The sequence below is a fragment of the Salmo trutta genome, chromosome 13, assembly GCF_901001165.1.
Source record: "Salmo trutta chromosome 13, fSalTru1.1, whole genome shotgun sequence".
Classification (NCBI taxonomy): domain Eukaryota; kingdom Metazoa; phylum Chordata; class Actinopteri; order Salmoniformes; family Salmonidae; genus Salmo; species Salmo trutta.
In genome coordinates this window covers 4,760,453-4,787,735 of record NC_042969.1, presented here as the reverse complement: position 1 = coordinate 4,787,735, position 27,283 = coordinate 4,760,453, and the positions used below count along the sequence as shown (strand labels likewise).

General features: G+C 42.5%; 1 protein-coding gene across 15 annotated transcripts in view; it reads left to right on the top strand.

The window, feature by feature from the left end:
* The window catches only part of LOC115205095 (prominin-1-A), a 130,239-nt gene that overhangs the window by 20,783 nt on the left and 82,173 nt on the right, over positions 1-27,283 (top strand). For 10 of the 15 annotated variants that reach the window (XM_029770704.1, XM_029770702.1, XM_029770717.1 and 7 more), the window contains exons 2-3: positions 24,265-24,323; positions 24,997-25,023. In XM_029770704.1, coding sequence (XP_029626564.1) covers positions 24,265-24,323; positions 24,997-25,023 — 86 coding nt within the window. The remainder of the gene's footprint in view (positions 1-24,264; positions 24,324-24,996; positions 25,024-27,283) is intronic. The other 5 variants (XM_029770707.1, XM_029770712.1, XM_029770706.1 and 2 more) reach the window with 1 other exon arrangement.

The following is a 27,283-nucleotide window of genomic DNA, read 5'->3' as shown; positions in this document are numbered from 1 at the left end:
AACGGATGTTAATCAGGGATTGTGTCTACCTGCACCTCTGACGTGCATAGCCAGTCCTCAGCCACCCACTGCGTGTCAACCATTAGCCTAGCTGTCCTTGAGCTGTTCTTGTCTATTAATGTTCTGTATTATTGTAACACCCTGGCCATAGAGAGGGGTTTTTGTTCTTTATTTTGGTTAGGCCAGGGTGTTACATTGGGTGGGCGTTCTATGTTCCTTTTTCTACGTTTTTGTATTTCTTTGTTTTGGGCCGGGTGTGGCTCCCAATCAGGCACAGCTGAAGCTCGTTGTTGCTGATTGGGAGTCACACATAAGGAGCATGTTTTTCCTTTGGGTTTTGTGGGTAATTGTTTCTGTTTTGAGTATTTTCCTAACAGGACTGTTTGCTGTCGTTTTTGTTCATTTTTGTAGTGTTCTCTTGTTTTTTGAATTACAATTCTAATGATGAACACATCCTCTGCTGCACCTTGGTCCCCTCTTCCAGACAGCCGTTACAATTATGTCATAATTCATGTTTTGTGTGGACCCCAGGAAGAGTAGCTGCCGCTTTCACAACAGCTAATGGAGATCCTAAATAAATAAATAAATAAATATAGTGGGATACTGATTCAGATGACTTTTCCAGTTGAGCTATTTTGTGTGAGCCAATTAGCAGTTAACCACAGTTCTCAAGTGTGTTTTATATAAACTACCAGTTAGCCACTGGGAGTGAAGGTTTCCCACCTTCACAAATCCCTATTTGTGAAATGTGTAAGATTGTCAGGACAACGGTTTTTCTGGCCTAGTTAGTAACCTTGAATATGGAACTAAAATAATACTGTCAAATTCATAAAAAGTTGGCAATAAGTAGGGCATAACGTTCCTAATGGGTAAACCCATGAGTTTGGGGGGGAAATAATGTGTTTAAGGGGGAATTAAGAAAACAAAATGGCCATGCATTTCTCGGTTTACTATGTGAAAATCCTGAAAACTAGGCTAAACTTGGAATGTGTGATGCTCCACACCTTGCACTAGGCCTAGGCCTAAAACCTTGTACTGTACTGTACTGTGCCTAACACTTTGATGTGGTTCCAATCTCTACAGAACAACGTGTGGTCATGTAGTGTAACAATGAGCTCATGCTAGTTTTACACATTTTATGGTCTTCCATCCAGTTCTCCATGACAATTTCTCTCCCTTGGGTTTTACTTAAGTGCTTTGAGTGAATCATGCAGAAAACAAAGCGGCAGCAATCAGGAGGCCATAACCCCAAATGAAAACTAGACTGAAACCATTCCCCTTTTCCTGGCTCTGTTCTATGTGGCCTGTTAGTCTTCTTTCCGCCCACCACAGGGAATAATAATGATTATTCTTAATAACGATGTAAAGAAGGGGAAATGATGTCTATGATGCTGCCTTGGGGTGAAAAGACTCAAATCAATGAGGAGAAAAACATGAAGGAAAACATTGTCTTTATCACCAAAGCCCCAACAAGACGAGCCATTTGATGAGCTATGTGGAGGAAATGTGTCCATCTGTGGAATTTTTTTTATCTAAGGAAAATGACTAACAACAACAGGTTAAACAAATTTTGTCCAAGGAATCCGAGGAATAAGTTTAGACTATAAAAGACAATAACATGTAATATTGTTTATGTTCTTAGCCATGGGAAACATGGCTCATAGTCCACCAATTATTATTTTTTTAAATTTCAATATTTAAAATAAATAAATGCACTCTAACTTAAGCTTTAAAACAGAAACATTTTCTCTCTGTCATGGATTTTTTTTTTTTATTACAGGAAATTAGCTGGAAACGGCCACATTTTCTCTCAGATGCCAAGAGGTGGGCCTTTAAAATGTTCTTTCCCAGGGCCCGAGACTTGGTTCGTCTGTCCATGCGCTGCCGAAGTCATCGTAAAATTCCTTGTATGCTATTTTTATCTCACTCGAGTTCTGTTCTGATTATGAGGGGGTCCCTACTGAATTTGCTATCATAAAAGGCGTCCTCAGCCCCAAAAGGTTTGAGAACCCCTGCTTTAGATACTGTATGCATGAATGCATCTGCATGGTGAAAAAATGTGTAAAAAAATGTGTATGTGCCTTGCTTTCAGTCTTGCCAACTAGTAACTTTATGGCCTCTGCATTTATTCTAACATCTTACTGTGTATGCGTGCTTGCCTGTCTGTCTGTTTGTCTGTATTTGTGTTTTTCTCAACTTGTTTTTGTTTCCTATCTCTTTGAGTTCTCTCTGATGTGCTTTCAGCTGCACACTGTCTGTCACTATTCTGACATACTGTACGTGTGTATGCCTGTATGTGTATGCTTAACCATGCCTACGTGTTTGTGTTTGTATGCCTGAGTAATACTCTGTGTTGGCACATGGACAGTATTAGTTGAGACAGTATTAGTGTGGACTTGGCAGATGCAGCCAAGAGCTTCAGCTGCCTCTAAGACCTCTGTTTGCCTGCAGCTTCACACAAGAGCCTCAGCTGCCTCGATAAGACCTCTGTTTGCCTGCAGCTTCACACAAGAGCCTCAGCTGCCTCGATAAGACCTCTGTTTGCCTGCAGCTTCACACAAGAGCCTCAGCTGCCTCGATAAGACCTCTGTTTGCTTGCAGTTTCACACAAGATCCTCAGCTGCCACAATAAGACCTCTGTTTGCCTGCAGCTTGACACAAAAGCCTCAGCTGCCTCGATAAGACCTCTGTTTGCCTGCAGCTGCCTCGATATGACCTCTGTTTGCTTGCAGCTTCACACAAGAGCCTCAGCTGTCTCGATAATACCTCTGTTTGCCTGCAGCTTCACACAAGAGCCTCAGCTGCCTTGACAAGACCTCTGTTTGCCTTCAGCTTCACACAAGAGCCTCAACTGCCTCGATAACATCTGTTTGCCTGCAGCTTCACATAAGCGCTCCTGATCCACTGCTACAACAGGAAATGCAAACGTGGAGTGTATTTGAGTTTTAAAAAGGCTTCTAATGTTTGTAATTTCCACTTTGAAAACTCAGACTTGATTTGCACTAACGAAAAATGTATCAACCCCTACAAAAATGTCTATTATAATCCACGTAATAATGCACATTTCCTATTGCTGCAGGATCATTTTTCTGCTGTAGAAAACTGGCTCAAATTAAGATCCTACACCTGTATCTGTCTAATAAAACAGCAATTGAAATATAGCTTAATCTTAAACTAATTTGCCTTGTTTCCCAGCTTTCTAATTGAAATATGTGCGTTAAGTTTCTTGCAGTCGGTTATGACCTTATAAACCACTTAATACCTTTTTTTTATTAGCACTCCACTATGGATGCACGTCATTGAAGGCTGCTGATGGAAGGACGCCTCACAATAATGGCTGGAACAGAGCAAATAGAATGGCATCAAACACATGGAAACCATGTATTTGATACCATTCCACTTATTTCACTCCAGCCATTACCACAGGTCCGTCCTCCCCAATTAAGGTGCCGCCAACCTCCTGTGATGCACATCCTGTAAGACAAGACTTTCTCTCCATCTCGCTCTCTTTCTCAGACAGACCCGTTGGCTCTGTTTGTCAAGACAAACTCTGTTCTCCCTAGCGACTGGATCTATGAGAGCTTTACAGTGTGACCATTTAGCTCGCATATGCGTCTAAATATTTAGCTGTGCGACCTGGAATTTTAATTTAGGAGCACCAGTGCGCCTAGAAAAATTGTATGGTGCCAGGACAACAACCTCTCCCTCAACGTGATTAAAACAAAGGAGATGATTGTGGACTACAGAAAAAGGAGGACTGAGCATGCCCCCATTCTCATTGACAGGGCTGTAGTGAAGCAGGTTGAGAGCTTCAAGTTCCTTGGTGTCCACATCACCAACAAACTAACATGGTCCAAGCACACCAAGACAGTCGTGAAGAGGGCACGACAAAACCTATTCCCCCACAGGAGACTGAAAAAATTTGGCATGGGTCCTCAGATCCTCAAACGTTACCCCGGTACCCCCCCTGTATATAGTCTCGCTATTGTTATTTTACTGCTGATCTTTAATTACTTGTTACTTTTATTTCTTATTCATATTTTTTAAACTGCGTTGTTGGTTAGGGTCTTGTAAGTAAGCATTTCACTGTAAGGTCTACACCTGTTGTATTCGGCGCATGTGACTAATAACAATTGATTTGATTTGAGATTTAAGCTGGAAGTAGAAGCCTAAGTCTTATTGTTTATTTGTTTACTCCAATTAGGGGAGGGGTGGTAGGATTTGTGGGGAATGATAAAGGAAAATATATTTTAAAGATGTGTGTGTGTGTGTGTATATATATGTATGTATGCATGCATGTTTATATATATGAAGGGTATGTGTATGTATGTTTATGTATGCATGTTTATATATATGAAGGGTGTGTGTAATATATATATATGCCAAAAATATGGGGGATTGGAAATGATGCAGACAATTACATTGATGGAAGCTACAATCTATCTGCAATATTAAAGCTGATCTACCCACAAAAAAATGTATAATAATAAAAAGACATGAATGTCAGTCAATCCAGAAAATCTCAAGAGCTTTGAAAGTTTCTTCAGGTGCTATGATGAAACTGGCTCTCATGAGGACCGCCACAGGAATAGAAGACCCAGAGTTACCTCTGCTGCAGAGGATAAGTTCATTCGAGTTACCAGCCTCAGAATTTGCAGCCCAAATAAATGCTTCACAGAGTTCAAGTAACGGACACATCTCAAATCAAATCAAATTTATTTATATAGCCCTTCGTATATCAGCTGAAATCTCAAAGTGCTGTACAGAAACCCAGCCTAAAACCCCAAACAGCAAGCAATGCATGTGAAAGAGGCACGGTGGCTAGGAAAAACTCCCTAGGAAAAACTCCCTAGAAAGGCCAAAAACCTAGGAAGAAACCTAGAGAGGAACCAGGCTATGAGGGGTGGCCAGTCCTCTTCTGGCTGTGCCGGGTGGATATTATAACAGAACATGGTCAAGATGTTAAAATGTTCATAAATGACCAGCATGGTCAAATAATAATAATCATTGTAGTTGTCGAGGGTGCAACAAGCACGTCCGGTGAACAGGTCAGGGTTCCGTAGCCGCAGGCAGAACAGTTGAAACTGGAGCAGCAGCATGGCCAGGTGGACTGGGGACAGCAAGGAGTCATCATGCCAGGTAATCCCGAGGCATGGTCCTAGGGCTCAGGTCCTCCGAGAGAAAGAAAGAAAGAGAGAAAGAGAGAATTAGAGAGAGCATATTTAAATTCACACAGGACACCGGATAAGACAAGAGAATACTCCAGATGAAACAGACTGACCCTAGCCCCCCGGCACATAAACTACTGCAGCATAAATACTGGAGGCTGAGACAGGAGGGATCAGAAGACACTGTGGCCCCATCCGATGATACCCCCGGACAGGGCCAAACAGGCAGGATATAACCCCACCCACTTTGCCAAAGCACAGCCCCCACACCACTAGAGGGATGTCTACAACCACCAACTTACCGTCCGAAGACAAGGCCGAGTATAGCCCACAAAATCTCTGCCATGGCACAACCCAAGGGGGGGCGCCAACCCAGACAGGAAGACCACGTCAGTGACTCAACCCACTCAAGTGACGCACCCCTCCCATGGACGGCATGGAAGAACACCAGTAAGTCAGTGACTCAGCCCCTGTAATAGGGTTAGAGGCAGAGAATCCCAGTGGAAAGAGGGGAACCGGCAAGGCAGAGACAGCAAGGGCGGTTCGTTGCTCCAGCCTTTCCGTTCACCTTCACACCCCTGGGCCAGACTACACTTAATCATAGGACCTACTGAAGAGATAAGTCTTCAGTAAAGACTTAAAGGTTGAGACTGAGTCTGCGTCTCTCACATGGGTAGGAAGACCATTCCATAAAAATGGAGCTCTATAGGAGAAAGCCCTACCTCCAGCCGTTTGCTTAGAAATTCTAGGGACAATTAGGAGGCCTGCGTCTTGTGACCGTAGCGTACGTGTAGGTATGTACGGCAGGACCAAATCGGAAAGATAGGTAGGAGCAAGCCCATGTAATGCTTTGTAGGTTAGCAGTAAAACCTTGAAATCAGCCCTTGCCTTAACAGGAAGCCAGTGTAGGGAGGCTAGCACTGGAGTAATATGATCAAATTGTTTGGTTCTAGTCAGGATTCTAGCAGCCGTATTTAGCACTAACTGAAGTTTGTTTAGTGCTTTATCCGGGTAGCCGGAAAGTAGAGCATTGCCGTAGTCCAGCCTAGAAGTAACAAAAGCATGGATTAATTTTTCTGCGTCATTTTTGGACAGAAAGTTTCTGATTTTTGCAATGTTACGTAGATGGAAAAAAGCTGTCCTTGAAACAGTCTTGATATGTTCTTCAAAAGAGAGATCAGGGTCCAGAGTAACACCGTCACAGTTTTATTTGAGACGACTGTACAACCATCCAGATTAATTGTCAGATTGAACAGAAGATCTCTTTGTTTCTTGGGACCTAGAACAAGCATCTCTGTTTTGTCCGAGTTTAAAAGTAGAAAGTTTGCAGCCATCCACTTCCTTATGTCTGAAACACAGGCTTCTAGCGAGGGCAATTTTGGAGCTTCACCATGTTTCATTGAAATGTACAGCTGTGTGTCGTCCGCATAGCAGTGAAATTTAACATTATGCTTTAGAATGACATCCCCAAGAGGTAAAATATATAGTGAAAACAATAGTGGTCCTAAAACGGAACCTTGAGGAACACCGAAATTTACAATTGATTTGTCAGAGGACAAACCATTCACAGAGACAAACTGATATCTTTCCGACAGATAAGATCTAAACCAGGCCAGAACTTGTCCATGTAGACCAATTTGGGTTTCCAATCTCACCATCGATCACCACATTCTTTTGGAATCAAAAGCGACACTAAGATCTAGGAGCACGAGGACAGATGCAGAGCCTCGGTCTGACGTCATTAAAAGGTCATTTACCACCTTCACAAGTGCAGTCTCAGTGCTATGATGGGGTCTAAAACCAGACTGAAGCGTTTCGTATACATTGTTTGTCTTCAGGAAGGCAGTGAGTTGCTGTGCAACAGCTTTTTCTAAAATTTTTGAGAGGAATGGAAGATTCGATATAGGCCGATTAGTTTTTTTATAATTTCTGGGTCAAGATTCGGCTTTTTCAAGAGAGGCTTTATTCCACTTTTAGTGAGCTTGGTACACATCTGGTGGATAGAGAGCCGTTTATTATGTTCAACATAGGACGGCCAAGCACAGGAAGCAGCTCTTTCAGTAGTTTAGTTGGAATAGGGTCCAGTATGCAGCTTGAGGGTTTGGAGGCCATGATTATTTTCATCATTGTGTCAAGAGATATAGTACTAAAACACTTTAGTATCTCCCTTGAGCCAAGGTCCTGGCAGAGTTGTGCAGACTCAGGACAATGGAGCTTTGGAGGAATACCCAGATTTAAAGAGGAGTCTGTAATTTGCTTTCTAATGATCATGATCTTTTCCTCAAAGAAGTTCATAAATGTATTACTGCTGAAGTGAAAGCCATCCTCCATTTGCGAATGCTGCTTTTTAGTTAGCTTTGCGACAGTATCAAAAAGACATTTCGGATTGTTCTTATTTTCCTCAATTAAGTTGGAAAAATAGGATGATCGAGCAGCAGTGAGGGCTCTTCGATACTGCACGGTACTGTCTTTCCAAGCTAGTCGGAAGACTTCCAGTTTGGTGTGGCGCCATTTCCGTTCCAATTTTCTGGAAGCTTGCTTCAGAGCTCGTGTATTTTCTGTATACCAGGGAGCTAGTTTCTTATGACAGATATTTTAAATTTTTAGGGGTGCAACTGCATCTAGGGTATTGCGCAAGGTTAAATTGAGTTCCTCGGTTAGGTGGTTAACTGATTTTTGTCCTCTGACGTCCTTGGGTAGGCAGAGGGAGTCTGGAAGGGCATCAAGGAATCTTTGGGTTGTCTGAGAATTTATAGCACGACTTTTAATGCTCCTTGGTTGGGGTCTGAGCAGATTATTTGTTGCAATTGTAAACGCAATAAAATGGTGGTCCAATAATCCAGGATTATGAGGAAAAACATTAAGATCCACAACATTTATTCCATGGGACAAAACTAGGTCCAGAGTATGACTGTGGCAGTGAGTAGGTCCAGAGACATGTTGGACAAAACCCACTGAGTCGATGATGGCTCCGAAAGCCTTTTGGAGTGGGTCTGTGGACTTTTCCATGTGAATGTTAAAGTCACCAAAAATTAGAATATTATCTGCTATGACTACAAGATCCGATAGGAATTCAGGGAACTCAGTGAGGAACACTGCATATGGCCCAGGAGGCCTGTAAACAGTAGCTATTAAAAGTGAGTGAGTAGGCTGCATAGATTTCATGACTAGAAGCTCAAAAGACGAAAACGTCATTGTTTTTTTTTTGTAAATTGAAATTTGCTATCGTAGATGTTAGCAACACCTCCGCCTTTGCCGGATGCACGGGGGGTATGGTCACTAGTGTAACCAGGGGGTGAGGCCTCATTTAACACAGTAAATTCATCAGGCTTAAGCCATGTTTCAGTCAGGCCAATCACATCAAGATTATGATCAGTGATTAGTTCATTGACTATAACTGCCTTGGAAGTGAGGGATCTAACATTAAGTAACCCAATTTTGAGATGTGAAGTATCACAATCTCTTTCAATAATGGCAGGAATGGAGGAGGTCTTTATACTAGTGAGATTACTAAAGCGAACACCGCCATTTTTAATATTGCCCAACCTAGATCGAGGCACGGACACGGTCTCAATGGGGAAAGCTGAGCTGACTACGCTGACTGTGCTAATGGCAGACTCCACTAAGCTGGCAGGCTGGCTAACAGCCTGCTGCCTGGCCTGCACCCTATTTCATTCTGGAGCTAGAGGAGTTAGAGCCCTGTCTATGTTCGTAGATAAGATGAGAGCACCCCTCCAGCTAGGATGGAGTCCGTCACTCCTCAACAGGCCAGGCTTGGTCCCGTTTGTGGGTGAGTCCCAGAAAGAGGGCCAGTTATCTAAAAATTCTATCTTTTGGGAGGGGCAGAACACAGTTTTCATCCAGCGATTGAGTTGTGAGACTGCTGTAGAGCTCATCACTCCCCCTAACTGGGAGGGGGCCAGAGACAATTACTCGATGCCGACACATCTTTCTAGCTGATTTACACGCTGAAGCTATGTTGCGCTTGGTGACCTCTGACTGTTTCATCCTAACATCGTTGGTGCCGACGTGGATAACAATATCTCTATACTCTCTACACTCGCCAGCACCGTCTTTAGCCAGCACCGTCTTTAGATTAGCCTTAACGTCGGTAGCCCTGCCCCCTGGTAAACAGTGTATGATCGCTGGATGATTCGTTTTAAGTCTAATACTGCGGGTAATGGAGTCGCCAATGACTAGGGCTTTCAATTTGTCAGAGCTAATGGTGGGAGCCGTCGGCGTCTCAGACCCCACAGCGGGAGGAGTAGAGACCAGAGAAGTCTCGGCCTCCGACTCCGACTCACTTAATGGGGAGAACCGGTTGAAAGTTTCTGTCGGCTGAATAAGCGACACCGGTTGAGCATTCCTACAGCGTTTCCCTCCAGAAGCCATGAGAAAGTTGTCCGGCTGCGGGGACCGTGCGAGGGGGTTTATACTAACGTTACTATCTGTACTTGCTGGTGGCACAGACGCTGTTTCATCCTTTCCTACACTGAAATTACCCTTGCCTAACGATTGCGTCTGAAGCTGGGCTTGCAGCACAGCTATCCTTGCCGTAAGGCGATCGTTCTCCTGTATATTATAAGTACAACGACTGCAATTAGAAGGCATCATGTTAATGTTACTTAGCTTCAGCTGTTTGAAGTCCTGACGAACCATGTCCAGATAAAACCTCCGGGGTAAGAAAGTTGAATGAAAAAAGTTGAGTGAGGGTAAAAAGTAAAAATATACGGTAATGAAAAAGTAAAAACCGTTAGGTAGCAAAGTAAGATCGGCAACAAAAACGCACAGCAGCGTAAACAAGTCTGCAAGTTGTGACCGGAAACAGGAAACAATAATTGTCCAATTGGTTCATGTTCCATCTCAACATCAACTGTTCAGAGGAGACTGCGTGAATCAGGCCTTCATGGTCGAATTGCTGCAAATAAACCACTACTAAAGGACACCAATAAGAATGAGACTTGCTTGGGCCAAGAAACACAAGCCATGGACATTAGACCAATGGAAATCTGTCCTTTGGTCTGATTAGTCCAAATTTCAGATTTTTGGTTCAACCGCCGTGTCTTTGTGAGACGCAGAGTAGGTGAACGGATGATCTCTGCATGTGTGGTTCCCACCGTGAAGCATGGAGGAGGAGATGTGATGATGTGGTGGTGCTTTGCTGGTGACACTGTCTGTGATTTATTTAGAATTCAAGGCACACTTAACCAGCATGGCTACCACAGCATTCTGCAGCGATACGCCATCCCATCTGGTTTGCGCTTAATGAGACTATCATTTGGAAGTCAGGTCATCTGATGCAGCACTCCATCACTCTCCTTCGTGGTCAAATAGCCCTTGTACATCCTGGAGGTGTCTTTTGGATCATTGTGCTGTTGAAAAACCAATGGAATTCATAGCTCATAACCACCACATAAACAATCAGTATTTACTACTCCAGGATTACCTATGCGTTTATAAATGTTTATGTTGTAGGCTAATCAAAAAAATATAATACTGAATATAGCCTTTGTTATGTATTATTTCATTAATGCCCAATAGACGGGTTTGTTGTTAAGCAACAAAACCGACAAGTGCTCAGCTTTACGGCAATTGGCTAAGATTTTTGACAACATTCGTCTCCAATGTTTATTGAAAACAGTGCTCATTTTGCAAATGTATTTATGTCTCTGAAATGCATTGTTACAGTTGTTGGTTAGGAAGCTAGTGAATTTTTGTCATATTATCATAGACGTGACATCAGTCAAAACACCTCAAAACAAGGCATGGTATCAAGAACAAGATAAAATTAGCTCAAACGAGCCACCATGATTCCCAACATGGCAGCTTCTTGCCATTGTTCCTAGTTATATAGCAATCCAGAATCAAAACAACACATGGCCTTCTGCATCTTTGAAGCGTGTTCATCGCTTTCGTGAAGTTGTTTGCTAACCAATCTATTAGTTACCAAATTTCGCTATGTCAATAATATTTAATTTCACAGACTATATCTCCATTTCCTCAGAGGAAGATGAAGTGACATCGTCACACCAGACTTCAAATAAAATCCAATTTTGTGACAGTCCCTGCCAAGATGTTCCCCATTCAACACACGTCAGGTTGTGCTTACTTCACTGAACTAGGCTCCGCTTTTCCACAGATACAGTAGCTTTGTTCGGGAAAATGCAGAAGTTTGTCAATGCCATCCCTGACCCAGAAAATCACATTGCATTCTACTCTGCCTTACAAGCAGGGAGGGGTCGAGTGAATTGAACAATACCTTGGAAATGTATCTCAAAGATATGCAGTTTTATACCGTTTCCACCAGTAAGCCTGTGATATGGATGTCCCCCTATACGGGTGAGAAGGTTTAAGCTGGGGTAATATTCAAATTTTGGACGGTGCGACCGGCTTTTTTAGCCCATTGATTAGTATTTTTCATTCCAACCCAAGGTCTCATCAGTCACAGTGCCTTCGTGGGTAAATGCGAGTGATGGAAGAATGAGTGCATGGGGCTTGACTTAACAGACTCTTGTCTCTTTCTCGCTCTTTCTCTCGCTCTCTTTCTCTCCCTCCCTCTCTCCCAAACAGACACACACAATATGTCCCTCTCTCTTTCTCTCCCTCTCTCTCACACACTTTACCTGGGTACGCTTCTCTGAGACATTGATGAAGCGATGCATTTTTTATATCTATATCTATATGCATATATTTTATATCTGTCTCTGCCTCCTGCCTCTTCAGTTATACTCTGCTCAGTTGAGCAGCTACAGAATAACAGATTTTTGGATTATCACCTCATTTTGGTGGCCAAGACCCGGGTCTTGCATAGTTGTAAAAAAAAGATGTCATGCTGCATTAATACTAGGTTGAATAGGAATCGTATAACATTTTGGACTGCAGAAACTACCACAGAATGTGTTTCACTTTCATTTTTGCTACTCTCCTCATTATAATTTAGACTGTACAGGGTTTCTTCTGGATCTTAAAGGGGCTTAGGTGGTAGGCGTGGCAGGGAAGGGGTGTGACAGGGGGTGCGGTCTGCCCGTCGGCTTGGTTGAATATAAGAGAATATTTTAGAGGCCCCCATCTTGGCAGTGTAGAGAAATGTTTGCATTTTTAAGCCAATTTCCTGCAATTATACACATTTCCCCATGCAGCTGAGAGACATTTTAGCAGTTTTAAAGCAAATTTCCTGCAATTCTACACATTCTGCCAAGTAGCTGAGAGAAAATGTTGCAGTTTTAAAGCACATTTCCTGCAATTCTACGTATTCTGCCATGGAGCTGAGTGAAATTGTTGTAGTGTTAAGGATAATTTCCTGCAATTCTATGCATTTTGCCATGGCTAAAGCTGTGTTATTTTGCTCAAACATAATACCAAAATCTAAATTCATTGTTTTTGGAATTTTCAATTCTCCCTGACTGTCTAGCTTTTATTTCGGTGAATGTTAGTTCTCAAAGATCATATTATTAAAAAATATATTGGTCCGTTATCTTTTGTACATACTCTATATCTGGTTTTAGTCGTTTAAGTGTACACTGAAAGCCCTTTTCCATCCCGAAAAAAACAAAACTATACACTGGCCTGCCCAAGGATTTCAATGGCATAAAAAATACTGCTGTAGGAAAATCCCTCAAAATATCCTACAGCAGTCATCATGATGATGAAGATAATACTGTGTCGATTCAGTGCCTTGCATCCCAAAGTGCATAATTACAAGGTTCACTCACCTTATGGTTCACAGTTGGGTGATATTCGGAGTCCATTTTGTGGACACTCCCCATGGTTATTACAGTTCATTTAAATGAGAAAGACTGATTATGAATGAGTGTTTATGTCATTCTTTGTGGATCACCAACCCAGGCTCCCTTCAGATTCAGATCATCTTCAGAGATGATTCATGCGCCACTGAACTGGGTACATGTATTGTGTGCCCCAGTGCGTGGGCTTTGACGTTCACTCAAATCAATTAAAGTGCTAATCACTCTTGTTTTACATGGACACCCAGGGGGCTAAGACTGAGGATTAGCATCACACTGTGGGCGTTTGGAGAGATGTAGGGCGGGAGGTAGCGTAGTGGTTGGAACATTGGGCAAGAAATCGAAAGGTTGCTGGTTTGATTACCCGAGCCGTCAAGGTGAAAAATCTGGCGGTGTGTCTTTGAGCAAGGCACTTAACCCTAATTTGCTCCAGGGGTGCCGTAGTACTATAGCTGACCCTGTAAAACAACACATTTCACTGCACCTATCCGGTATGTATATATAAAAAAGTTGTGAATATAGTTTAGATGGCGTAGTCATCCTCTATTGGTACCATTAGACCAGGGGTGGGCAATTCCAATCCTCGAGGGCGTCACAGTTTTTCCCCAGCCGCAGCTAACACACCTGACTCCAATAATCACCGAATCATGATCTTCAGTTTAGAATGCAATTTGATTAATCAGCTGTTTTTGCTAGGGATGGAGAAAAAGTTTGACACCATTCAGGGCCTCGAGGACTGGAGTTGCCCACCCCTGCATGAGACAGTATCTCCCTAGATTCAATGTTCGTGCCCCCATGGAAATCTAATTAGCATAATACACAAATATTTCTGTTTAAGCAAGAGTCTCAATCCACTGCATCCATCGGGCTCCCGAGTGGCGCAGCGGTCGTAAGACACTGCATCTCAGCGCAAGAGTCGTCACTGCAGTACCTGGCTCGAATCCAGGCTGCATCACATCCGGCTGTGATTGGGAGTCCCATAGGGTGGCTCACAATTGGCCCAGTGTTGTCCCGGTTTGGCAGGGGTAGGCCGTCATTGTAAATAAGAATTTGTTCTTAACTGACTTGCCTTGTTAAATAAAAAGGTTACATTTAAAATAAAATAAAAATCGGCCAATGATGGCCTTCCGCATCTGTGGCAGAGCTACAGCGGTGTTTGTCAGACAAGGAGACATCCCAAGAAAATGTCTGTAGCATCCAACTACAAACTAATATGACCCCTTTATGGAAAGATGAGATTCTTACGAACACGATTGTGTTCTCCCGTTTTGCTCTACGATCCCCACAAGTGCCATGGGACTTGTCTGAATTCGCTACTGCCAATCTGTCCAAAACGTTTGGGCTACACACTAATTTCACCCACCATTCGAAAAGTGAGACTCTCACAAACACATAGGCCTACATGTCAGTTGTTTTGCTCTAGGACGCCCACATGCCTCACAAGACTCGTCTGAAGGTAGCCTGTTATCAACGTATATATGGAAGTACTTCTATATAAGTCTGTCAATGATGGACAGTGTATGAAAATCCCACCCATACATCAGTTCTGTTTCCTCTTTTCCTCTAGGAAAAGTAATAAACTTGAACTTGAATTAGCCCAGGTAACTCAACCCCTGAGGTTGCCCACTTGCTACATTCTTGCAGGGTGTGCTGCAGGCAGCATATCCTGTTTAACACAGGCAAAGATATGGATACAGTAGAAACCTATAGGAGCTCTTTGTTCGTAAGAGCCTACCTACTGGGCAAAACTGGTTGAATCAACATTGTTTCCATGTCATTTAAACCCCAAAATCTATGTAGTGACGTTGAATCAACGTGGAAATTAATTGGATTTGCAAAAAGCCATCAAAGTAAAGGCATTTACTTTTAACCTAAGTCCAATGACATGGTGAATTTGTTTATTTATTTCACGTTGAATTCACGTTAGTTGACAACTCAACCAAAGGTAAATCAAAACTAGACGTTGAACTGACTTCTATCTAATCAGTTGATGCTGCACACCCATCCTAAGCAAAATGAGCTACCTCTGGGAAAACTCCAATGAAATATTTATCAAGCAAGGTTTTTCTTCTTTATCTCCACTCAAAGGCTGATATAGAGAATATAGATGCCGCTGCGGTAAAATCCACCACTCAGGCTCGGAGGTGGTGAGATGCTAGCTGGCTCCCCCACGCTAGCACAGATAGAGTTACGGAGACGGAGAGAAGTGGCGTGGGTGGGAAACCCAATCAGAGGCAAATGTGAGCTGCGCTGCCATTGATGGAGGAGGATTAGACGATTCTATTCACTGAGCCCGAGCTTGGATCCCATCCACGTCCATATCCCTCTCGCTCTCTCCTTTCTTTCTCTCCTTCCAGAGCTGCTCGTCATTAGTGCCTCCCAATACACAAGCGCACTCACATACACTCACTCATTCACTTATCAGACCTACACATTCATAAACCTCTCCTAGATGCCTAGTCCTCAGGTCAAAGGAAAGGCTAGTCATCAGGCAAGGGATTCACTGGAGTGTTTTCCTTTGTACAGGTGCTTCTAATCTGTGCCTCCATAAAACATTTTCCTTCGCCTCTGAAAATAGTGAGGTCGATACCCACAGGGGATCCCATCCATCTCACAGACACAACAGGTTGTCCAAATACCTCCTCCGCCTTGTCACATCAAAGCAGTCTTAAGTCCTCTGGGAGACAGCAAAGGAAGTTTTCCAGTACATGAAACAAACTGTGAAACACGCCTGAGTGTTCGGATGAGATTTCAGAACATTTGTTTGTGCAAAAAACATTGCTTGGGCTTACACGATTAAGTGAATACCATAGAGTTGGGTATCGTCTCGCTCTCAAAAGAGACCTGCATTGCTGTGTTTTGCCATCACTGATTTATTATATTCCTTCAGATCTTTTGAAATCAAAAGGAGCAACCCCTGTCTCGAGTCAGGTGATATCAGACCCAGAGTAGGTGTCAGCCATCAGATGAATCAGAAGCACATTGAGTTCCGAGTTTAGCCGGCAGAGAAGTAGCCTGGGCAGCCGCTTTATGGATCTCCACTGTCGTCCGGGCTTGATGTGCACAGCCGGTAATACACTCGTGTCCCCTGGTGACCCGGGTCTTACATAAAACATTCTCTACTCAGGCTGGAAAAGGCTTCGATTTCCTCCTTAACTAGATTTAATGGCGAGAAGGCTAACATTCCTAGACATTAGCCACTCTAGCATGGTGTTGGAAAATGGTGTTTCACAATGAAAGTAGACATATTTTCCTTGTTTTTTTGTTGCCTTCTCGCCATGAAAGCCAGCCAGAATGGAGAATGTTTTATGTACGAACCATAGTGGAGATCCATCCATAAAGCCCACTAGTGGCTGCCCAGGCTAGTACAGAAGTAGTACAGTATCCAGTCTCCCACTGGCATTGAGTCCTACCTGTCTTATTATGTAATTATGTAATTGACCCCCCCTTGCTCTACTACCTCTTGGAGTTATGCAGTAAGAGACACAGCTCTTTTGTTTACCACTGGGCCTAAGGGACTGTTTACATCCGCCCGAGGAATGGGAATTCATGCGCCATATTCAAACCATGTCAGCTGAGTTTAGGGCTGGCAGAATAGGAGGGTGATAGCACAGCAAACGTCTGACCTCCATTATGTGTCTGTTTCTAAAGCCCTAATATCACTATATATCACCCTGACTCCAAAACCCATTGGATCTCTTCCCCTCCTGGCTACGCTTTACCCTGAATATTACGACTGCATGTCATCTACATTTCAGTCTTTATCATTGTTGTCACAATAAGTCGGGCACAATTTGATGTCGTCATGAGTCAGATTATGGTGAGTGCAGGTACTGACACATGAGCAGCAATTTAGGTCAGTAAACTAGCTTGCCGACAAGCCCGCAACAGTATACTTTTACTGCACGGGCTACTGCATACCTCATCTATGCATGTTTATTGTGATGCTTGACGACATATTATAGTGTTTAAGTAGTGAGTTATCCCCTAGATCTCTAACTTTGGAAAACTGTCACTGACATTTGCTGAACATGTCCTACATTTTTGCTTTGGTTTATCATAAGCATGAATAAAATAAAACCCGATTATGCCTAATTATTGTATTTTTTTTTTAAACGATGTTGCTTTGGGATATTTAACCAGACATAACAATTTCAATGTAGATGGAAGCTTTTCAAACAGCTTGTGGTACTATGTGTTGTGAGTTTACATTTTTGTGTTTACAAAACGTCTAACTCTTTTTGGGTTCGGTGGGAGGTCAGGGCAGACTGTATCACTTCTGAGTGGTCAGTTTGAGGTTGTCACTACCACTGTCAACACTAGCTGCAGATTGTGTTACCTATGCCGTGAGGCTTTCCAGCTTTGAAGTGAAGTCTCTCTCTCACTCTTCTCTCACCCACCCGCCATCTTTGACTGACCAAAAAAAACAACTATTGTTACACAAGCGTTTACATCCTAAAATGAAACTCCAACTCAGTATTAAGTACAGAGCAGACCAGTACAATGTTATTAGCTCAAAATGAAGACAAGAGAATCTCAAACAAGGCCCTTCAATACCTGCCTGTCTCTGTGTGGATTGCCAAAAGAGGCTATTGTCCATCACACAAAGTGGAACAGGAAATAAATTAAAAACTGTCACATAGTTGGGAGAGATGGCCCTGTGTCTCATTCGCTTAACAACACTGTTAGTGAGGTAAAGGTCGCAGGCCAGTTTCTCCCCATTACCATGAGAGTCTCCTCGGGCTAATCCCATTAGCAAATCAGCTAGCAGCACGGCAGCTGACATGGGTGTACACATGCTAATTGGAATTAATTGGGTGGACATAATAGTAATCTCACCTTTGTTCATTGCTTGCCTCCTCTTCTCCACACAGCATGAGGTTCAATGAAGCACAGGGACAATAGTAACACTTGACTTAGATTTTCAGTCAAATCATGTCGACTGTAGGTAGCTAGTAGCAGCCCGTGTGGCAGATAATGGCAGCGTTCATTTGGAGTGACAGGCGTTAACTTATGACAGTTAACGCCTGCCGCACCAATGTGTTGGAGGAAACACCGTACAACTGGCTACCGAAGTCAGCGTGCAGGCGCCCGGCCCGCCACAAGGAGTCGCTAGCGTACGATGGGACAAGGACATCCCGACCGGCCAAACCCTCCCCTAACCCGGATGACGCTGGGCCAATTGTGCGCCGTCTCATGGGTCTCCCGGTCGCGGCCTGCTGCGACACAGCCTGGGATCGAGTGTCTTAGACCGCTGCGCTACTCGGGCGGCACTTAAATGACCCATTACGTATTGATCAATACCCAGGTTAACCATCCAACCATTTCATGCGTATAAATTACCTGATGCATGGAAAAAGTCACGACCGGGCTGATGGAAACAGGAAATGCCGCTACAAATGAATAAATGCTGACAGACAATAAGTCCGTTCGACATGGTGGGATATTTTTGTGTCTGTAAAATTAATTATGCCAGATATGGCAGTGGAAACACCTTTATGCACAAATATTTATATAATAACCGTTATATCGAAGTAAACTTGGAGTCACGCAATGACTCAGGAAAGCACAAGGTGGTGAAAGTGCACTGTGATTGGCTTGATGTTCCTTTCCAATAAATATTGAGGGTCTTATTCTGGTGACATGATGATCAATGCTCGGCTGCCATTTGACAAATAACAATAATCTCGCCCTTATTCATAATAATCTCATCATGTACAGTTGAAGTCGGAAGTTTACATACACCTTAGCGAAATACATTTAAACTCAGTTTTTCACAATTACTGACATTTAGTCCTAGTAAGAATTCCCTGTCTTAGGTCAGTTAGGATCACCACTTTATTTTAAGAATGTGAAATGTCAGAATAATAGTAGAGAATTATTTATTTCAGCTTTTATTTCTTTCATCACATTCCCAGTGGGTCAGAAGTTTACATACACTCAATTAGTATTTGGTAGCATTGCCTTTCAATTGTTTAACTTGGGTCAAACATTTCGGGTAGCCTTCCACATGTCGACATAGGACTCATTTTACTGTGGATATAGATACCTTTGTACCTGTTTCCTCCAGCATCTTCACAAGGTCCTTGTCTGTTGTTCTGGGATTGATTTGCACTTTTTGCACCAAAGTACGTTCATCTCTAGGAGACAGAACGCGTCTCCTTCCTGAGCGGTATGACGGCTGCGTGGTCCCATGGTGTATATGTTTGCGTACTATTGTTTGTACAGATGAACATGGTACCTTCGGGTGTTTGGAAATTGCTCCCAAGGATGAACCAGACTTGTGGAGGTCTACAATTCTTTTTTCTGAGGATTTGGCGGATTTCTTTTGATTTTCCCATGATGTCAAGCAAAGAAGCACTGAGTTTGAAGGTAGGCCTTGAAATACATCCACAGGTACACCTCCAATTGACTCAAATGATGTCAATTAGCCTATCAGAAGCTTCTAAAGCCATGACATAATTTTCTGGAATTTTCCAAGCTGTTTAATTTAAAGGCACAGTCAACTTAGTGTATGTAAACTTCTCACCCACTGGAAATGTGATACAGTGAAATAATCTGTCTGTAAACGATTGTTGGAAAAATGACTTGTGTCATGCACAAGTCATGCACAAACCAACTTGCCAAACTATAGTTTGTTAACAAGAAATTTGTGGAGTGGTTGAAAAACGAGTTTTAACCTAAGTGTATGTAAACTTCCAACTTCAACTGTACGTAGCCTACCAATACCCACACTGTATCTGCGAGCTGTTGGCTAGTGCGAGCTGTTGGCCTAGTCCAGAGTGGGCACATTTGCTTTATAACAGTTTTTGTGACAAAACCATCACTACAGTTGAAAATGCAATGGAAACCCATTTAAACTTGTATTTCTTATGGTAATTTAACCACAAAATATTTTTTTTATGTGCACTACATCATCATGCACAGTCTTTTATTCGCAATAATTCAGTTTGATGGAAACATCTCTGGTGGGTAAATGTGCATATTGTTTTATGCTGATGTTTTAATATTCACATGAAAATCTGTAAGCAATTGAATGAAAACCTAGCAACAGGGGAAAAGAAATTGGTCCACCAAGCCAAAACTTTGGCAGTGTTATAAGTGTTCCCATCTCATGTTACATTTTTTTGTATGGTATAGAGAACAGTAAGTGCCTCTCTTCAGCTTAGTTAAATAATTTAAAAATAATAAACATAAATACCATTTTTACATATTCATACCCTTTGCGATGAGTCTCGAAATTGAGCTCAGGTGGATCCTGTTTCCATTGATCATCCTTGAGATGTTTCTACAACTTGATTAGAGTCCACCTGTGGTAAATTCAATTAATTGGACATGATTTGGAAATGCACACACCTGTCTATATAAGGTCCTATATAAGGTCCTCCATAGAGCGCCGAGACAGGATTGTGTCGAGGCACAGATCTGGGGAAGGGTACCAAAACATTTCTGCAGCATTGAAGGTCCCCAACAACACAGTGGCCTCCATCATTCTTAAATGGAAGAAGTTTGGAACCACCAAGACTCTTCCTAGAGCTGGCCGCCCGGCCAAACTGAGTTATCCGGGGAGAAGGGCCTTTGTCAGGCAGGTGATGGTCACATAGACAGAGCTCTAGAGTTCCTCTGTGGAGATGTGTGAACCTTCCAGAAGGACAACCATCTCTGCAGCACTCCACCAATCAGGTCTTTATGGTAAAGTGGCCAGACTGAAGCCACTCCTCAGTAAAAGGCACATGACAGCTCGCTTGGAGTTTGCCAAAAGGCACCTAAAGACTCTCAGACCATGAGAAACAAGATTCTCTGATCTAATGAAACCAAGATTGAACTCTTTGGCCTGAATGCCAACCGTCACATCTGGAGGAAACCTGGCACCATCCCTATGGTGAAGCATGGTGGTGGCAGCATCATGCTGTGGGGGTGTTTTTCAGCGGCAGGGACCGGGAGACAAGTCAGGATGGAGGGAAAGATGAACAGAGCAAAGAACAGAGAGATCCTTGATGAAAACTTGCTCCAGAGCTTTCAGGACCTCAGACTGGGTCGCAGATTCATCTTCCAACAGGACAACGACCCTAAGCACACAGACAAGACAGTGCAGGAGTGGCTTCAGGACAAGTCTCTGAATGTCCTTGAGTGGCCCAGCCAGAGCCCGGACTTGAACCCGATCGAACATCTCTGGAGAGACCTGAAAATAGCTGTGCAGTAACGCTCCCCATCCAACTTGACAGGATCTGCAGAGAAGAATGGGAGAAACTCCCCAAATACAGGTGTGCCAAGCTTGTAGCATCATACCCAAGAAGACAAGGCTGTAACAGCTGCCAAAGGTGCTTCAACAAAGTACTGAGTAAAGGGTCTGAATACTTATGTAAATGTGATATTTCAGTTATTTTTTCATGAATTTGTACAAATTTCTAAAAAACTGTTTTTGCTATGTCATTATGGTGTATTGTGTGTAGTTTGATGGGGGGGGAAACATTTAATCAATTTAGAATAAGGCTGTAGCGTAAAATAAATTGGAAAATGTCAACGTGTCTGAATTCTAACCGAATGCACTGTATATTGCAGCCTATTAGAGGATCTGGAGGCATGGCTTGTTGGAGTTGTGGCCTTGGGTTTGCTTTCCTTTTGCCACCCATGGGCGAAAGTGTCATGCCAGTTCATGTGCTATGTGATACTCTGTCAATAAAGTTTGAGCTTGTACACTGCCAGTGCTGCAGTCTTAATGAGACTGACATAAGTGCATGTGATACTAAAGAGCTCCATTGTCAAGACAGTCACCATTTCATTACAATATGATTTGCCAAATGTATTTTATTAGCTATACATTTTAATGTAAACATATACTGCATTTCTTACAATGTAATATATTTCACAAAGCATTTCCAAGTGCATTTTAACATTTATTTTCGAAATATATCGATAAATACATGTGAAAATATTGTTTAATGTATTTCAGAATGTATTTTGAAATACATTAAATACTTCTCCCAATGCATTTAACATATATTGTGAGTTACATGTTACATACATTTCTATATACATTCTAAATACATTCTGTAATATATGTTGGAATGTATTTAAAATGCTTTTTAAAATACCTTATTAGGCCAATTTCTTTTTATATTTCACATGTATCCTAAAAAAAAGTATATAAAAAAATAATTATTTTAGATTCATTTTTTTCTCCGTAAGATTACTACTTTTAAGCTGCTGCTGCTTGCTATACAGGCCAGCCCCTCTACCCTGATATGTACTGTAGCTAGCTAATGTGATGACACAGAAAGTTTCTGTAACAGGCTGACCAAACCGGCTCTGTCTATCCCACCAGACACATTCATGACACGCAGGTTAAAATACCAAAATCAACTGTGAACCAACTATATTAATAACATTCCTAGCTAATTTGTCCAGGGAGGTAAACATTGGGTTGTTGTTTTACCTGAAATGCATATGGTCCTTTTTTTTGCTGGATCTTTTTTGAATTTTTACCCATTTTGAGTCACACAAAATTGTGTGTTCCCTACTCCGACAATTAATCAACAGATAAAAAGGGGAAACCTAATTAGTTTTTGTTAATTTTCTTAAATCTCTCCTCGTTCATCTTTCTTTTTCTGTGGATTTGATATGGCGGTTGGCAACCAATTTTAAGGTGCAACTGGAGTGAAGTGAACTGGAGTGGACTGAATTCCAGTGAAGTGTGGACCTCGTTCATCTTTTAGTCACCCACGAGGGTATATGCACGTAAAAACCAGTGAGTAGATGGGAGAGGCGAGACTTGCATCGCGTCAAGCTCTAAAATGGAAAAACGTCTGTAAATGTATTTTGCAACACTCGCACACGCAACGCGGCCGGTTTAGTCAGCATGTAAGTCATCTTCTGATGAGCAAACCCACTGACCTGGTTAATGGATTTCCCCCTTTTTCAGAATGCGAGGGGATATTGACAGTGGTCGATTCAATGTCAAATTGAACTGTCAGAAAAGTGAAACCAGAGGTCTTTCTTAGATTCACTTTTCAACCCTGGGGGGAAACCAATGGGGGAAACGTGAGCAATGTGTCAAAATAATTTTTACTAATGACTATTTTCTGGTAAGGACAGGGATGTACGCGCCAATCATATGCGAACATGTCCTAATTTCAACATAATGTAATGTCAAGACAAAGACAATGAAGTAGGTTTTCCATGGAACACGTGTTAGTTTGCCGCTCAGATCTTCATAAAAGCAAGAATAATTGGGTGAAAGAGAAGCCCGAAGCGACCTCCTCTCTTAAAACACAGCCCATCCTTTGAATAATAGATGGCCCATCTTTGCAAAAAAAGTGCCTGTCACCGATTCCCTCCCTCCTTAGCTTGTCTTTATTAGCATTTCTGTCTATTTCTGCCTGTGATTTTTTTTAAAAACCTGCATTGCAGCAAAGGAAAGCCCCTTGTCTTTCTTTTTCCATCTTTGTCTTCTGTGCTTTAAGCCTCTGAGAGGCATTGCTCTACGCTGTCATCATTTGTGAGAAATGAACAACCCCGCTGCAGGTCAAATAGCTGTGGGAAGAGTACCCCACTCCATGCTCTATCAAGCTCATGCCCCCAATATGCCACATAGAGAGGGCATCGAGTGGGTTGGAGGAGAGGCAATCTTGGAGAATGTTGTCACAGTATTTTTGTTCTCAGCAGTGTGTCTCAGTAATATGATGTTCGCGGAGAGCGTGGTGCTTGACCCTTTCACTTCACGAAAGCGTGGCGATTGACCCTTTCACTTCATGAAAGCGTGGTGCTTGACCCTTTCACCTCACGAAAGCTTGGTGCTTGACCCTTTCACCCCATGACTTTGCTATCGCCTCATGTCAGTTTGACTCCTAACAAAATAACATCAGTGGCTATGTTGTCCTCACATTGAACTGAAGGGTTCTTTTGGATTTTTTTGCTTCGTAATCTGAACAGCTTTTGTATGTCAACATTCTTTTTTTTAGCTTTGTTATGTGTTTAGATTTGACCGGCACAATACATTTTGTCCATAGAAAAAAGTGGATGTCTACAGTTCTACAGTTACTATAAGGTTTCATCCACCGCCAGTGAAGATGCAATAGCCTTTTGTTTTCTAGATCAGTGGATAGCTTTGCTGAACACACATAATTAAATAGAACACTATTTTTGTATCTCTTTGGCTGAACCCCTATGGATATGATATATCATTTACTACTGTACAATTTAGAGGGTAAAGGTGGTCCTCAGGGGGTTGTGTTGTAAACGTTTCTGTACTGTACTTATGGGGAGGAACATGATGTTGCGTTACCCAACTATGACAGTGCTGAGCTGTGACAAGGGGGCTTCACACTGTGTCTGTTTCCTCCATGTCGTTTCAGATCTCGTCGTCAAAGTAGCCAAGGATAAATTTGGCGCCATTCAGTCGGAGTATCAGAAGGTAAGTGCGTTGTTTGTGTACACACTCTTATGTTTTATGTTTGCCTGTGGTTGTTTCTAAGTTTTTAGGATTTCACATTCTTATTAGTGTCACCGTTTCTCTTCTGATACGGACATGACGCATATTTCCGATGTCGCGAAATTGGCACCACCTTTTCTGTTCTAAAGCAGTGCGTTAATTGCTTGTGGGAGCCAAGGTATGGCCGTCCTTTGTGTTAGTACACTGGAAAAACAGTAATTGCCTCTGGCACTGTGTATGAAAACAAACAGAGGGAGAAATCAGTTGTGTTTTTGTCTAATAAATAGCTCTAATTAACAACTTGTTTTCTTTGAAGATCTAGGTTTCTCCTGAATCTTCAGAAGAAAAGTGTTAGAAAGTTTCCAGACAGAACTTTAATGATTTATTTATTAATCAGGATTAAACTGTTTTGAAGCCCCCCCCCCCCCCCAGTCAATGGCGTGCCAAAACGTTGAAACGGCTTCAAAGATGGAGCGTACAGTATATTAGAGTCTATAGATGCTCTTTCTCTGTGTGCAAATGTCTGGATATGCATGTCAATTCTAAGTTTGATTTTCTGCTTCATTATTTGGTTTTGTATGGCTTTGCCCTTTCTTTGACTCTGCGTTGGCTTTGTCTTCTGCATGCCTTCTTCATCTGACTTGGCAACCCTCAGCCAGAGAACGTTGTTCTGACGCTCCAGGTAAAGTCTGCACACTACCTAGCTTCCTTTACCTTCATTCACCTGTATGGGCCATGTCCTTCCCCACCTACCCCTCACCCATCTAGCATCCCTTTAGCTCTCCCATCTGTTGAACTGACCCAGCGGGCAAAACGTCAGACTTTGCAATGATAACGTCACGTTGTACACTTGTGGCAAAATGACATTTTGTTCACACGTCTTTTTAGCATACTAGAAAAATACCTTTAACTGATTGTGATGTGGTTGTCTGGCATCTCTTCAACCAGAAAAACAGATTTCAATAAGAAAATGATGTCATTACTTGGCACTTCTCCATGACAAATTTTGCCAGCTGGGCTGAGGGTTCTTGGAGACTACTTGTGGTTATGTTCATCATTGGAAATCCATTCAAAGTTATATGACAGTCACTGTATACCCAATGGGTTTATATGGGTTTGTACTATACCATATTAAGTGCCTTCATTAATATGATCATGCCAGTCGTACAATAACAGGCACAATTCATATCTGTGTATGAGCAATTTCCTAAAGGGTCAGATTTGTTTCGGACCAGGGATTTCGATGGCAACCATTCAGTCAGGCCGTGTAGTTCCCTGAATCCTCTGCAGTGTGTTTTTCCCTCTTCTCTCCCAGACAGCCAGTCAAACCATTGCCATGCCGAGCCTCACTTGAGCCCTAGATGTGCTGATGTGGCCAGAACTCCAGTTAATTCCTAAGACACTGACCCCCCCCTCCACCCCATATTCAGTACAGTCCTAGTCCATAAAGACCCTCATATATCACATTCCCATGCGGTAGGCGAACCTGTTGGAGACTGGAGGGGTTAGGTGATGCTTATCATCATATCGCTTACCATAGAGCGCCGTTTTAACCATGTAGAGGGTTGTTGGTAAGGATTGGACAGAGATTACATTTTACTGCTACCATTACCATCCTGTGATACACTCTCTCGCAATCGGACAGTTATTTTGAAGAGAACATTTGTCGAAGTCACTTTTTCTCTCCTTGTTATGCACTGAGAGAATGGCTGTGTGTGTGTTTTCATCCCTAATTGGACAAATGCCAGTAGCAAGCGAGTAGCGGGCGACCCACCTGGGATCTTAACCTTGAGAATGAATCAGATCACATAGCGTTGAGTTACACACTGTGCCCTTGCCAGTTGCCACCCAGTTCAAACAGCTGTGGGAAGCATTTGACAGAAAAATCCATCTAAAACGCGACTGTAGTGGACGTGCAGAACCCTCAACAAAGACAAACAAAACCGTCCATGGGCAAATGATGAGGCCAAACCGTCAGAGCTGGTCAGACGTGGCTGCTTCATACATTATAGTAAAAGTCACACATTCCCTCCATCTCTGAGATTTACCACATCTGATAATGTGGAGAAAAAGAAGCCAGGGCGAAGGGGGCTTTAGGTAAGACAGGATTTTTCTTTATCCATAGCCTCCAGGAACTACCTGACTGACACCCAGTGAGCCTTACTCAGCCAAATAGTGGCTTTGGAAGTTGGATTAACTGAGCAGCTGGAGATTTAGAAACTGTCCCCAAAGATTTCAAAATTAGCAGAAGAGGAAGGGAGAAGAGGTGGAAAAAGTTCCGAATAGATTTGAGCCCAAGCGCTAAATGGCAAAGCAGCAAGCAACTGCCACTAAAAAACAACTTCTCATTTACAAAACAGCCAATGTGGCATTCGATATGAGTCAGAAAAACATTTATTCTACTGTCAAAATTGACTACAAAGTGTAATTAGGATCATCTTGGAATTTTGTGAAACTTGTGGCCGTGACTGCATCACAGTGTAAATGAAGGTTGGGTTTGTTTCATCTGGCAGCACACAAGTCATTATCAATTCAGGGTGCAGCTACATGCGACGCAATCGTAATGCTCGTGGCCAATTTGGGTTGATTTTGGATATCCCTATGGGGCTAGTTAGGGTCCATCGGTAAATTACACAATGTACATGGGACAATATGTTCAGCCAGGGGTACCCCAACTTATTTGGATCAGCGACCCATATTTTGTTTTTTATTGCGATCCACCATGTAAAAAAAGGGACGTAATCATAGCCGAATGTTTACTTTTTTAATTGGGGCTATGACAGTCTATTACAAATCAGTCTGACAGTACTTTTGACAGAATTTCAATCTGAAGGAAGTATTGTTTGAAGTGACTGAAATGCATCAGAAAGGTATTGGGAATTTCAGAAGATCAGGCAATAATTTATTATTATATTCTGTGTAGAAAAGAACATCATATAGAT